We start from the raw sequence: 14,914 nt of genomic DNA, 5'->3' as shown, positions 1-14,914 counted from the left end.
TGGCTCTTGCAGATTCATGCCAATGGCTTCACTGATTAAATCTATATGTCTGGAGTGCAGTCCTCTTTTCCTACTGTCTTCAACTTTACCAAGCATTATAATCTTTTCTAGTGACTCCTTTCTTCTCATGATATGTTCAAAATATGGCAACCTCAGTTTACTCATATTTGCTTCTAGGTAGCAAATTTGAGCTGATTTGTTCTAGGATCCATTTATTGGTCTTTTTAAAGCATCCCACAGTATTCACAGAACTCTTCTCCAGCTTGTTGTTGTTGCTGTGTGCCTTCAAGTCATTTTTGACTTATGACTACTCTAAGGTGAATCTATCATGGGGTTTTCTTGGTAAGATTAGTTCAGAGGAGGTTGCCAATGCCTTTTCCTGAGGCTAAGAGTGTGCGACTTGCCCAAGGTCACCCTGTGGGTTTCATGGCCAAGCTGGGAATCAAACCCTGCTCTCCAGAGTCATAGTTCAATGCTCAAGCCAATATGCCATCACATCTCAAATGAATTGATTTTCTTCCTTTTGGTTTTCTGCACTATTCAGCTTCCACAACCATACAGACAAATGGGAAATATAATGGCATGTACAATCCTAACCTTAATATTCTGTGATATACCTTTATACCCCATCATGTCCTCTTGGAGCTACAATGCTCCATTAGTTATTTCTAGTTCTGTAAAGTCCAGTTGTGAGCCCATCACTTACCTGACAGGTTGAGGGGTCATAGGTTCATGGATAGGCTGGACTAGGGCAGCCGAGGCATTATCTGGCCACAGTGAAGGATACTGCCATGATTCATGGCTATACACACTAGAGGGAAGAAAAATGATACTTAACACAAAGGGAAACAAGGACTGAACCAATTTCTGGAACTCTTCCCTTGATGGAAGAACAAAAAGCGGAGCACCCAGGGAGACACTCACGGCTTATGTGTCGTAGCTAGGTCCACACAGACTGTAGGCACTCTGCTGCTGCAGTGTTCATGGAACTTGTAGCCACATGTCTGGCAGCGGAAGCCGTGAAACAGGAACTTAAGGCAAAAATCACAAAAAACCATGCGGAAGTAGGTCTTCCGGACCTGCCCAAAAGAAATGAGATTTCAGGCCAGACAGGGAGAAGCAGCACCTGAGTGCTGTGTTAGTGATGGGCTGGGATCTTTCTGACTGTCTTTTGGTAAGTCGCATGGGAAGCTGAGCAAAACAAACAAACAAAGAAACGAAGGGCCCTTCCACACAACACAGTTATAGCTCTTTCATTCCACTTAAGTTGCCATGACTGCTTCCTTTAGAATCCTGGAAGTTTGGGGAAGGGTTATTTGGAATTCTCATTCACAGTGCTCTAGTGCTTTACCAAACTATAAATTCCCAGGAACTTGCCATGGCAGTTAAAGTAGAATCATAGTGCTATAGTTGTATAATGGAAAACAGTCTTGAAGGAGCCTTCCCCAGCATGACACCTTCTAGATGGTGCTGGACTACAATTCCCAATATTCTCACTCTCTACAGCTATTGGCAACAGTTCAGTTACCCCCAAGCCCTCATGACAGATCAGCTTTCCTTAGATTCAGAATTCAACAAGAAGATGCCCTCTGTTAACTGTCGCTTTTTAGAATTTGGGGTTCATCTTTCCATGTTTCTTTCATTTTTTTCATCTCTTTTATATAACTCATAAATAACTATTTTCCTAAATAACCCAGCTCTGTATAAACACATAACCTGTAGTAGCCTTTCTTAATGGAGAGCCTTCCTGACATATTTATATAATAAACCCTACATGAGTCCTGGTGGACAAGACCAATAGACAAGGATGATAGGAGTTATAGTCTAACATATCCAGAGAGCATAAGGATGGAGGTGTACAGAAACAAATTAGTAAGGTTAACAGGTATGGTCTCCATCATGTGGTTTTTGGTGCAGGAGTTGTTGTTCAACTTGTGGCTATCCTAAGAAAAAACATGTGTTTTTCTGGACCAGATTTGTTCAGTCAGAGGGAGTTTGTCATTGCCTTCCTCTGAAGCTGTGAAAGTATGACTTGCTCCAGGTCACACAGTGAGTTTCCATGACTCAGTGGGGATTTGAACTCTAATCTACCAGAGTCTTAGTATAACACTCACACCATTACACCAGGCTGACTAAAACCAGCTTTGTAGTTGATTTTGTTGCATACACAGACATCCTTATTGAACCAGCATATTTCTGTAGGCCAAGGAAGGGTAACTTGAAACCATTCAGAGGCAATTTTTCACCCTAGAAATTATCACAAGCCACACCAGGTCCAGAAATGCAAAAACCAGAAAACAAAAGGCCAGAGGTCCACATCCAGTTTCATTTTTTTTTCATCTCAGTAGGGGGTCTACATAACTGTATGTCGCCAATGGGCCACATTTGACCCATCCCTGTCATGGGCTGTTTTGGAAGAGGAGGGAAGAAGCAAATGTGCTTACACAGCAGAGGTGTGGAATCTCCTGATGTTTGATTCCAACTTCCAGCTTTCCCATCAGCATGGTCAATAGTCAATGTAGATGGGAATGGTAATCCAATTGGCTTTTGTAGGGCCAATGGTTTTTCACTGCCATTTCATGTTATTTCTTGGGGACTATAGATATCATGCAAGTGGAGGATGTCAAGTGACTCACAAAATTGTGCATCGTAAGCGGTACATTTTCCAGGACTTCCACAGAGAGCTCGGCTCCTTCCAGATTCACCAGGTCTGTTTCCCAATCCGTGATGGTCTTCCGCCTGCACACAGGATCGATGTGAAGAAAGCTACTTCAGCTGTGAGACCCAAAGCTCATTAACCACTGGAGACCCACACTTCTTTGCTCTAACGACAACAATAACACCATGGCTGATATTCAGTCTCAAAGCAATGCATACAGGAGGAAGAGAAGCCCTTCCACAAGTCCAGATCTTCCTATACACTGATGAGTTTCAAGTCGATCATCAGTATTAGGTTACAGACCCTGGGATTGAAGGAAACAATTCCAACCCCATGCCACAAAAAACTTTAACATGTCCCAATTGCTGCAGCAAGTAAACTCTCCATCAGGTGATGGCAACATAAGTTCTGCATTTTAGTCTTGTTCTGGGGGTATTTTCTCTCTTCATTTTGCATTTGTCAAGATCCCTCAAACTCCTTCCCCATCATACTTGAGATGGGGAAGTCCCTGGTACTTGGCTGAATTGAGATGGGATGTTCACAAATATTCCAACAGCTCAAGGAACAAGATCCTCAAAATATTTACAGCCAGGCTCTGTGAGAAAAGGAAAGGCTGTTAAATTGACTGGGATTGAAATTTCATGTGTGCTCTAGGCCACAGCTTTGTGGAATGAGCTCGAAACTGAGAAGATGACCTCCATGAGGATGGAAAAACATGGAGGTTGACAGACTTCAAGCCTGCAAGAGATACTCTGGGTTTTTCTATTTTTACTTAGAAGCACAAGATCTGCCAAATGGAGCCAGATATAGTTATCACTAATGCAAAATTTAGAGTAGGACAAGGATGTAGAGCTGCTCCTTAGTATTTGCTTCTCACCTGATGATAAGCAGCCAGCTCACCTGATGGTTCCCAGCACCCCTCCCTGCCCTTCTCCCTGACAACACTCACCCATCGCCCGCTTTCCTGTAGACAACGCAGCAGTCCTGGTTGAGGCCACGCACCTTCAGGGCCTTGTCCAAGGAACTGTAGACAGTCGTACCTGGCCGGACAGTCACCTGAGAGGAAGCAGATTTGTGTGGGCAAGGCAGCAGCCAAACTGCCCTTCCAGGGTGCACCTACACTGCAGAAATAATGCAGTTTGAAACCACTTTAAGTGATGTAGCTCCACTCTACGGAAGCCTGGGATCTGTAGTTTGACAAGGTCTTTAGGTTCCATTGAGTGCTGGTGCCACACAAAACTACAAATGCCAGCATTCTGTAAGACGGTCCTCCCTAGTCAGCCTGACCACTGGACCTTCATGGACAAGAAGTGTAACGATATTTGGGCTGGAACTTTGCCTGAGCTACAAGCATGTCCTGACTGACTCCTGCACGAGATCCTTGGGACAACTCCCTTCTCCCTCGGAATGGCTTACTCACCACTGTTCTTTGTTGATTGGGGAGATCCACTTTGATGGTCCCCCCTCGTGTGTCGGCCATGGGCCTCCTGACCAGCTTTTTCCTCCGAGTGGCTAGCATTGTTGTCAGGCTATCCCCAAATGGCAGAAAGCTTTCACTCCTGTCCCCAGTTGAAGGGCCAGAGTTGGGAGAGGAGGCAGCGAAGCCATTCGTGACAGAACCAGAAGGATTCTGGTTGCGCTTCATCCAAGTGCCTGCAAGGAAAGACAGGCAAAGCAACTCATCAGACAGACAGGATTACAGCTACCACAGAAATTGCTGCATCTATTCCCACATAGTTTTTATTTTTCATACTAAGATAGAATCTGAACTCTAACAAAAAGATTTAAAAATTGGTACCTTGGGCACTTTAGTCTTTTCTACACTGCACAACTGTAGCACTATCATACCACTTTATTGACTGCATCCTATGGAATGCTAGGATGTATAGTTGAGTGAGGGTCCTTTAGAATCCTCAGTCAGGGAACTCGACTGGTATTTCTGACCAAATTACAAATCCCAGGATTCCACAGGATGCAACCATAGCAATCACAGTGGAGTCAGAATGCTATAACTGTATAGTGTAAAAGTGCCTTAGATTTTACCTGAAAACTAAAAGGAAATTTCTAGCTCCTCACAATTTGCAAGGAAAGCCTGGCATAATCTCCTAGAAAAACACCTCACTAATATCAGGTGATTATCTCTAATACCTTGTTGAGTAATTTATTTTAAAACAATATAGTCTGTCTGTACAAGTGTATTCATCTCAGCACTCTCCAAACACGTTGTCCTACAGATCCCATTATCCTTGATCGCTGGTTATGTAACTGCAATTGATGGTGTCTATAGGCCAAAATATCCGGAGAATACTGTATCTGGCAGGGCTGGCAAAGAGTCCATTTAACAGTGCTGAGGAAGACAGAGGGAGACATCAGCTGGTTTACACCTTGCTGTCTGAAGGACCGTCTAATTAAAAAGACTGTATATACAGCGCTGTGTAAATTTACTGCGCTATATAAATAAAGCTTAATAATAATAATGGGGAGGAGGAGGAGGAGGAGAAATAAATTGACAGAGGATATTTTCTTATTGCATTCTCAGCTAATGAGAAGCACATGGGGGCACGTACAAAGGATGTAACCAAGGCATGCACCACTGAGGGCATATCCAACAGGTGCGGTTGGCACACAAGCTTTAAACGTGTAAAAGCACTCCTGGTTACTGCAGAGACCTGGGCCTCCAGGTTCAAAGCTGAGTCCAGAGTACCCCTAAATTGCAAACCTGCATCTTCAGGGGGAATATAACACCATCTACACAGCCCTGTTCCTTGCTCTGCCTTCCGACTGATCAGGAGTCTGGATTAAGTTTCAATTTGTTTGCCTTCATCCAGTTCATTACTGATGGCAGACACTGGTTTAGGACCAGGACAGACTCCTTGGATGGGAGTGGGAAGGAGTAATAGAGTTGGGTGTCATCTGCATATTGATGGAATCACATCCCAAAACTCTGGACAACCTTTCTGAGTGGTTTCATGTATATGTTAAATAGCACAGAGGACAACACAGAACCCTAAGGAACCCTACAGGCCAATTGCCAGGTTGAGCAGGAGTCTCCCAGGTCCACTTTCTGGGTTTGCCTGTCCAGGAAGGAACAGAGCTACTGTAAAACAGTTTCTCCAAGTATCTCCAAGTCCGATCCCAGAGAGGCGGCCCAGAAGGACACCATGGTCAGTGGTATCAAAAGCCAATGAGAAGTCCAGCAGAACTAACAGGGACATACTCCCCCTGTCCAGTTTCCTGCGTAGGTCATTCACCAAGGCAACCAAGGCTGTCTCCATTCCATAGCTAGGCCTAAAACCAGATTGAAATGGATCCAGATAAATCTATTTCATTCAGAAACCCCTGCAGCTGGGAAGCCACCACACATTCCAATACCTTGCCCAAAAAATGGTAGCCTGGATACTGGCCAATAATTATTCATTATAGCTATTATTTTCAATGAGAAGGTGACTTTCCACCCAAGCATGCCACTGGAACATAAAAGAGCATGTCACAGATTGACAGTACATTAATTATGTGTATGGAATGATGGATTCTCATTCCCAGAGGCTTGGAGCAGGCAGGATGCCAGAGATCTCTGGAGCTTCTCACTGCCAACCATGCATCCACCCATCACATACCACTAGTGAAGTGAGGAGAAAATGGGAAAAAATGCCACAAAGTTGGCCAATGATAGCCATCAGCATTGCTGCTCCCCTCTCCCTAACAGCTTCTGAGTGGCTTGAAAATATTTTTGAAAAGTATAAATTCCAAAAAGCAAACCTTGCTTTTGCCATTTTCTATGAGGGATACTATTTTATTATGCCATTGTATATGAGACTCGAGTATCACAGATTTTGGGATCTGTGAGGGCATCTTGGAACCAAACTGCAGTGGATCCCAAGGACCCACTGTATAGGGCCTCATCTTGGAAGCTAAGCAGGCTATATTTCAGAGGAAGGAACTGGCAAAACTGCCTCTTTAGTATTCCTTGTCTAAGAAACCCCTATGAAATTCATGGGATTACCATAAATTGACAGATGAATTTAAGGCACATACACACAACACTTGTGTCCCTATTGGGGCCAAATTAGGATGTAGTGACCTGACTTACTATGCCACTGTATATACTGGGACTCAAGCATCCACAGATTAGAGCCCATTAGAGGGGTTTCTCAGAAAGATTTATCAGAGGAGGTTTGACATTGCCTTCCTCTGAGGCAAAGTGTGACTTGCCCAAGGGCATCTAGTGGATTTCCATGGCTGTGCATCAACTCTTGGCCTCTCTGAATCCTAATCCTAAACAACTACATTGTGCTGGTTCTTGGGACTGCTGGTCCTGGTGGTAGAACAGAATATGGAGTTCGCAGGGGTCTCTAAAGAAAATCCAGTATCACCATTATTTTCTGCTGAGTTGGCAGTAGCCAGGAACTCAACTCTGCAGGCACCCCATTGTTAGCCTCTCTTAAACTTCCCAGCTTTGGGATGTATAGTCATCCCTCCATATTTGCTGCTTTGATATTTGTGGATTTGATTATTCACGGATTTCATTAATATATTCTCTCTAGGACTGTCATGGTTCTCCAGTGCAACTCTGTGGTCAACTTTAACTAAAAGTTGCACTGAAAGACCATTTGTAGCTACTCCAGTGCCATTCTATGGTCAGTGTATGTTGGACATTGACCACAGAGTTGCACTGGAGGACCTGGAGATTCCTAGAGAGGTGTCCTCTCAGGTAAAAACAGTGTTTTTGTTATTTGCGTTTTTTCCATATTCATGGGGGTCTTGTTCCCCTAACCCTAGCAAATATGGAGGGACAACTGTATTTTGATTCTAAAGCACTAGCAGCCATCTTTAACAAGGGGGAAAATGTGTGGGTAATAGGTTGTTGTCAAACTGTTCCCTAATAGATCCCAGAGACTAGAGTGGGAGGCACATTCTCCAGAAACTGTTCTATTGAAAGAAACAAATTAGCACCGCCATCGTTCAGGCGCCCATTAATCATGGGTATCGATAGCATCCTACTGTTACCTTGTCAGCACTAAAATAGAAACACTGAGACAGGTTTGCTACTGGGAACGGTAATTGTGAAAAATGCCATGAATTGAGGGATGTGGCAGCTATGATTAAGCTAAGATGGACTCCCTTAACACTAAAATGTAGGAATGGGGGCAGCTGCTGACACACTGCGACCCTTCTCTAATTTTGTTAGAAGGCTGAAAGTCACATCCTGCCTTTCTATATAAAGAACAGCCACAGAAGCTTACGATCAAGATCAGGACAAAAAATCAGTCAGTCTGATGGTAGAAAAAAACCAAAGTTGACTATTGATAAAGCTCGCCTTCTGCTCATCCAGAGTGGCATCTCATGTTTAGCACTAAAATGGGGCTGATATTGAAAGGAGGGCAACTATTATACTGGGAACCAGGTAAATAAACTACATTAGGGCTATGAAGTCAAGATGACTCCAGCTACAAAACAAAAACTTGCAATATTAAATGTCTAGTTTGTTGTCTAAATACGCTATAGGCACCAAATCCTGCCTGATAGTAGAAGTTAAGCAGGGTCAGCTCTGATTAGGACTTGGAAGGGAGGCCACCAATGAATGCCAGGTGCTGTCGAGTATCAATTCAAAGGAAGGAACTTGCTATTCATTGCCTAAGAAAACCCTAGAAAATTCATGGGTTTACCTTAGCTTGACAAGTGACTTGAAGGCACACAGTCTGTTGCATATTTACTTTCATAGGCATTTAGGAAAGTCTTCTTGTTCAGAAATTTTAATCAAACAAGTATATTCGATTTTCTAACAATCTAAGTAACTTGTTGATTTATGTGATGTGATATGTGATGCATTATGCTACCATTTTGTTACAAGAAACATGATATTACTAATTAATACACATTTGCATTTATAAAGGAGCTTAAGTCGGACAACAGAAAAACAGAGGCACTGAAGGTTTGGTGTACTGACTACACAGCCCTGCTCTACACTGGTTTGGGTTGCCTGTAGGAGCAAGTGTGTAGTTTGGAGATGCTTCTGGATCCATTTCTGTCAATGGCAGTCCAGGTGAATGACATGGCTTGGAATGCCTAGGCCATGTTCAACTGACTCACTGGCTATGGCCATTCCTGAACAGGGATAGACTGCTGCAGTTTATGCACTGGTGACTTTGGAAATCAGTCTAATTGGAAATTCACCAGCGTATAAACTGCTGTGATCTGATTATTAATTTAGACTGGAAATGTGTCTAACAGGAGTCTGAATTCAGAGTATGGGCAATGATGTTCAAAATCTAAATGGCTTGGAATCTTGATAGTCTGCCTGCCTGAGGACTGAGGTCTGCCAGAGGCCACTGTTGTTAGGTGCCTTTGCATCAACTTCAACTCATGGCATCATGATCCAAACTAATGTGACTGTGTCTCTGAATGTTTATAGACCGCTCAAAATATTTCTGTTTTAAATTTAAATTGTTCTAAATCGATTGCATCTGTGTATACCATTCTGAGATTCTCTTGTATAGTGCAGGATAGAAATATTTTAATAGACAACCTTTTTATCGATAGTAACATGCAAGGAGAATTGGGAACTTGGGCAGCAAATATCAAGTAGGAAAAGGTCTCATCGACAAATAATTCTTGGTCTTGATATTATTGTTCAGGTCTAGGTAATCTGTGCCTTATGTATGTTGCTGGGTAATAGCACTCATTATGGTGGCTAGGGATGATGGGAATTGCCATTCAGCAACATATGTTGCATTTCCACACCTTCTTAATGAATAGGTTATGCAGCATCTACAAGCCCATCCAGCCTACTTTTCTTTCTCCCAACTAAGCAACTGCAACTTGTCCTTACAAACATCAGGCTGTCCTCCTTTTCCCATGCAGAACTACACATATATGTTGGAGAACATCTTCAAAAATGATAATATATTCTGATAAGCTCTGCAGTTGGGAAGAGAATGGACCTAAATTCTTACTTGCATTGCATGAACAAGGGACACCTCTAGTGTTCAACCCAACTTTCAGAAAATACCCACCTTTGGTGGCTCCCTATTTTCTTTATGCATGTTCATATAGTGAGCCCGCACCACTGTATACATTGAAGCCACGGTACAATGTTATGAATGGTGCACACATTATTTTCAATGGGGAGCGAGCATACACGATTTTCCCCTTACATGGGGGGGTCCATGTAAGGGAGGGGAAGACTGTACTGTATAAAGGGGAAACCAAATGTTTGAAAATTTCATGGCTTTTGACTATGTTTTCTTTTGCTCTGGCCATACATGCTAACTTTATTATACTGCTTACTTTATTATTTATTTATTTATTACTTTATTCAACTGATATATTTTTTATTATTTATTTAGATATTTATATCCCACCCTTCAGCCCTAATGGCTTTCAGGGCGGCTTACAATTATTTTTAATCACAGTTATTGAGATCATACTGAAAATTTAACTTTCATCATCATTAGGAATTTTGTATTTTATGGACTGTCACTGTGAACTGGCAGCTAACAACTCAGGAGTGATTTACTTGTGGCTTTCCGCATGTAGATGGATTTCACCATTAGCCATAGTGGCTAGGTCTCAAGGGAGTTGCCATCTAACAAGGCCTTGGAGGGTCACAGCTTGCCCACTACTGAAAGAAAGAGACATGTATTTCTTTCATATCCTGACTTTCTCCTGTCACAGGACCTAAGGTGATTTGCAACCAAGTTAAAATAAGATAGAGCTAGAATTTTGATGATTTTTTAAAAAAAAGTCTTAAAAGTTGCAGTCACTCCTACTTCGCAGCTTATTCAGGTGGCAAAATTTGCAATCAGTTAGGGAAGATGAATAGGATAGACAGTCTCTCATGTGCCAATGGTGCAGAGCACATCCCCCATGGTTGCCCGAACAGTGCTGACTGAGATATATAACAAACTGTACTGCATCCATTCAATGTGCAAGAGCTGACTGAATTGGCATTTGAATCTTTCTTTAAAATTGGTGATATGGGAGGACTTCCGGTGGTTATGGCGGCGCAAGAATCACCTCTCTAGGAAGGCTCCGGAGGGTGATTGTAGGCTGCGGGGTCGGGGCTGGCTGGAGTGACTTGCCAGCCGGTCAAGCGGGTCCCCCCGATAAAGGGGAAGCAGAGGGGCTCGACTGGTGACCCCACGCCTTGGAACTCTTGCCCTGAGGAGAGAAGGGAGAGCGAGACCGGAGATGCGGAACGCGAGCCGCTAGATGCCGGCGCGACCCGCGGACCGCGAGAGACAAGGAGGCGAGAGGGGAAGCCCGAGCGTCCACGCCCGCAGCGAGGAGCCACAAGCCGCGGCTTGTTGGCAGAAGTGCCGCCACCACTTTTAACTTTTTTCCTTTGAAGAAGACAAGAGAAGATAGAGCTTACCCAGGTGATACTTTCTACAAAAAGGGAGGGATCTATCTACAGGCTAGAGACTAAAAAGGATCAAATAATTAGAAAGCCGGCTGATTATGTTTAACTCCAACCTCCTATTTGAAGGGGAGAAAGTGAAGTGAACTGAGTGAGATTCGGAGCTGCTGACCGAGGCTCGAGCTACAAGGGAGAGAAATGGTTTTGTGCTGTATACTTTGTATTTATTTCACAGACATGGATATTGACTATTAAATTAAGTGTCCTACATTTGTCACCTGTATAAAAGTAGAGAACTGAGACCTTATACCAGACAATTGGGAGAGACAATTACTGCTGAAAGGGAGTGTGGAAAACGACAACAATGGAGCTCAAGGCAGCCTGAAGTTCGAACAAAGACTGTTTGTTTTTTTTTTCTCATCTCTCTCTTTCTTTCCTCTTCTTTCCTCTTTCCTCTTCTCTTTTCTCTTCCTCTTCTCCTTTTTCTTTTTAATGGTCTCTTGTTTTCTTTATTACTTTCTTCTCCCCTCTCTCCTTGTTCTATTACTATCCTATATTATTCTCCATATCTCTTGCTACCCCCCTCCCCTCTCCTTGTTGCTTCTCTATATCCAAGGCTACATGCAGGTGGCTTCAATCAAGGAAGAGAAAGCAGCTGGACATAATTATTGCTAAGGTGGAGAGATAAAGCGCAGAGGAGGCAGAAAGACGTGAGAGAGCATTAGCTGCCAGAAAGAAATATAGTAACAATATTAAGGACAGCAACATTGTCTTATATCTCCACCAAAGACTGAAATAATTTGTTTTCTTTCCTTTTCCTCTCTCTCTTTATATATTTTGAACCTTATAGAAGCAGACTTTTTGAATGAACTACTAGCAAAATTCAAAGGTGAAGAAAGAGCAATCCAACTTGATTACATAGACTTTGATACAGTGGTACCTCGGGATACGAAATACCCAGGTTACGAAATTTTCAGGATACGAAAAAAACCCATAGGAAATTATTGTTCCGGGTTGCGAAAGTTTTTTCGGGTTACGAAAAAACTTTTGGTGCTTTTCTGCGCGATTTCACACGGAATCGCGGCTTTTCCCCATTAGCGGCTATGGCGATTCGGCTTGCGAAGGCTTTTCGGGTTACGAAATTGACAGCGGAACTAATTAATTTCGTAACCCGAGGCACCACTGTATTATAAAGGACAAACTGATTCAAAATACTACAGTATATGTATGATTCTACCCTTGTTAAAAGTAAAGATAGATGATATAGATAGATATAGATAGATATGAATACCTAACTGTATTTCTTTATTAAATTTAATGCTTTATTAAGGTGAAAAAGGGGAATTCAAGATTTATATTGTGATTTCTTTCTTTTGTATAATAGAAAGTTTTGAAGAAGGGGAGTAGTTAACAAAGTTGGGCCTCACGGTCATAAATTGTGTAATATACGCATCTAACTTGTTATCATAGTATCCCACCTTTTCTCTTTAGGTACTTGTGGATTTTTTTTTTCTTTTCAAAAAAGAAAGGAATCCAAAAAGGAAACTAAGCTTGACTATCTGGTGAAAATAATAAGTAAGTAGCCTATTGGATTGCAAAGGAAGATCTTATATACTATTTATAAGAAATTATTTTCTAACTGAGGGACAACTGGAGCTTACTGAAATTTGAAATTGAAAATAGCTTTTTGCTTCTGATTGGGTCTAAGTTAAACCTTGGAGATTACTTCCCATTGTTTGATAGTCTGGGGGTGGAGTACTTAGAAGATAGAAGAAAAGAAGTAAATTTGTTTATATGCGAGCAACAAAATAAGGGGAGGATGAACTGAATATAAAGTCTTATAGCAAACTCAGAAAATTTTATTGGAAAACTATTTTGAAAGAGAGGTAATAGATCAAGGACAAATAAGTATATTATAAATTGAGGATCAGATAATTGAAACTAAAACCTAAATTAGGAACACAATCTGATTGAAAATTAGAATTTTAATCAAATTTGCGAAATTTAAATTTAAATTTGGAATTTTAAAAGATTTGAAATTAAATTCGCAAAATTATAATTAGAAAGGAAAGTAAAAACTTAAATTTGACAAGTAATTAAGAATTGAAGACTGAAATCCAGGAATTGGTAAAATTTGAACCTTTTGAAATACATTTGATTTTTATTATCATTTTTCTGATCCCCCTGGAATTGTTTGAAATTTTTGGAAGATTTAGGAATTTGGAAGGAGAATTTGGGGACTGAAGTCCACTCAACATAGAATTTGAATCTGGATAACTTTTAATTTATAGTTTAAGAAAATAACTCTCTGCAGAGTTCCAAGAACTTATTATTGTCTCTGTGTTTATTTTGTTACTTGTTTTGGTCCCAACTCACTTTGCCTGAACTATACCCAAGATGGTAGTGGGTACTAGAAAAACTGGAGCGAAATCAGTCAACACTCTTCGGAGATCTTCACTGGAAGCACCTCCCAGAACACCAGAAATTAACGAAACAATGATGGAAGAAATAAGGAAAATGCATCAGGAAACAAACCTAGCAATTGAAAGATCTAGAGACGAAGTAAAAGCAGAATTTAAGAGAGAATTGAGAAACGAAATAGGAGAAGTGACCTCAAGACTAGATAAAATTGATGTGGATCTGAAGAAAATTAACGGGAAGGTGGAAAAATTGGAAACCGATATGAAGAAAATGGAAATGAAGGTAGAAACAATATATAAAGATCAACAAGAGGAACAAGAATCAATACTGAGGCTACAATTGAAACAAAGAGAAAATTGCCTAAAATTGAGGGGCTTGCCTGAAAATGTAAATGAAAACTTATATACCCTACTCACGCCAATTTTGGCAAAATTTATTGGGGAATCGGAGACCCTCTTCCCGTGGGAAATAGACCGAGTCTACAGATTAAACTCCCGAATTGCGAAAATCAAAAAACTCCCGAGAGATGTTGTGATCTACTTCGTAAGAAAGCAAACAAAAGAAATAATTCTAAGACAGAGTTTTACTACAAAGTTGATGATAGAAAATAAAGAGATCACAGTCTTAAGGGACATTCCCGGAAAAATCTTGAAAAGAAGGAAAGAATACAACTTCTTAATTGAGCAATTGAAAGCCCGGAAAATTCTCTATAAATGGGATGATTTGGAAGGAGTCATAGTGACCTGGAAACAGAGAAAAGTGAGACTAAATTCGACTGAGAAAGCAAGGCTGTTTTTGATTGGTCTGAAAAGGGAAACAGAGGATGAGGGAGAGAAAGATGAGAGAGGAGATAAACCAGGAAGAGATGATGAGGATGGGAATAATGACGAAGAAGAGGAGATAACAGAAGAGACAGTGAGGAACTAAGAAAGACATCCAAAAGTGTAATTTAAAAATTCCGAATTTAGAAGAATTTATATATTTTTACTGATTGAGAAATTATTTTTTAAATTTCCCGACAATCAACTAAAATTTTAGTCTAGCAACTAATTGATTTCTTACTGTTGGATTAATTAAACTATATTATTCAAATAAAGTTCAAATTCTTTTTGGAAAAAGCCGTTTTGCCTCCTTTAATACGTATATACATATTTACACCTAAAGACAAAATAGAGAAAACATGAGAATCTTATCGTGGAATGTAAAAGGCCTAAACTCGCCCCAGAAAAGAAAGAGAATATTCCAATACCTAGGGAAAACTAACTCTGATATTATTTGTATACAAGAATCCCACATAAAAACAAAAGATATTAGATTGATTAAAAACAATAAATTAGGGAAAGAATATATAAGTTCGATTGATAAAAGTAAAAGAGGGGTAATAATATATGTCAGAAACCATCTAGAATCAAGGGAGATATTTGTTGACAGAAATGGACAATTTGTTGGAGTAGAAATTTTTTGGGGAGGAAGAA

General features: G+C 40.9%; 1 protein-coding gene across 2 annotated transcripts in view; it reads right to left on the bottom strand.

The window, feature by feature from the left end:
• Positions 1–14,914, bottom strand: part of ARAF (A-Raf proto-oncogene, serine/threonine kinase) — a 35,413-nt gene that overhangs the window by 10,875 nt on the left and 9,624 nt on the right. For both annotated transcript variants that reach the window (XM_089483227.1, XM_089483235.1), the window contains exons 2-6: positions 4,080–4,312; positions 3,609–3,715; positions 2,637–2,739; positions 925–1,079; positions 707–811 (exon numbers count right to left, since the gene is read on the bottom strand). In XM_089483227.1, coding sequence (XP_089339353.1) covers positions 707–811; positions 925–1,079; positions 2,637–2,739; positions 3,609–3,715; positions 4,080–4,304 — 695 coding nt within the window. In that variant the 5' untranslated portion in view covers positions 4,305–4,312. The remainder of the gene's footprint in view (positions 1–706; positions 812–924; positions 1,080–2,636; positions 2,740–3,608; positions 3,716–4,079; positions 4,313–14,914) is intronic.

This window comes from Sceloporus occidentalis, unplaced genomic scaffold, assembly GCF_023333645.1.
Source record: "Sceloporus occidentalis isolate IW3139 unplaced genomic scaffold, rSceOcc1.0.p SCAF_1, whole genome shotgun sequence".
NCBI classification, from domain to species: Eukaryota; Metazoa; Chordata; class Lepidosauria; order Squamata; family Phrynosomatidae; genus Sceloporus; species Sceloporus occidentalis.
This window is presented reverse-complemented; position numbering and strand designations above follow the sequence as displayed.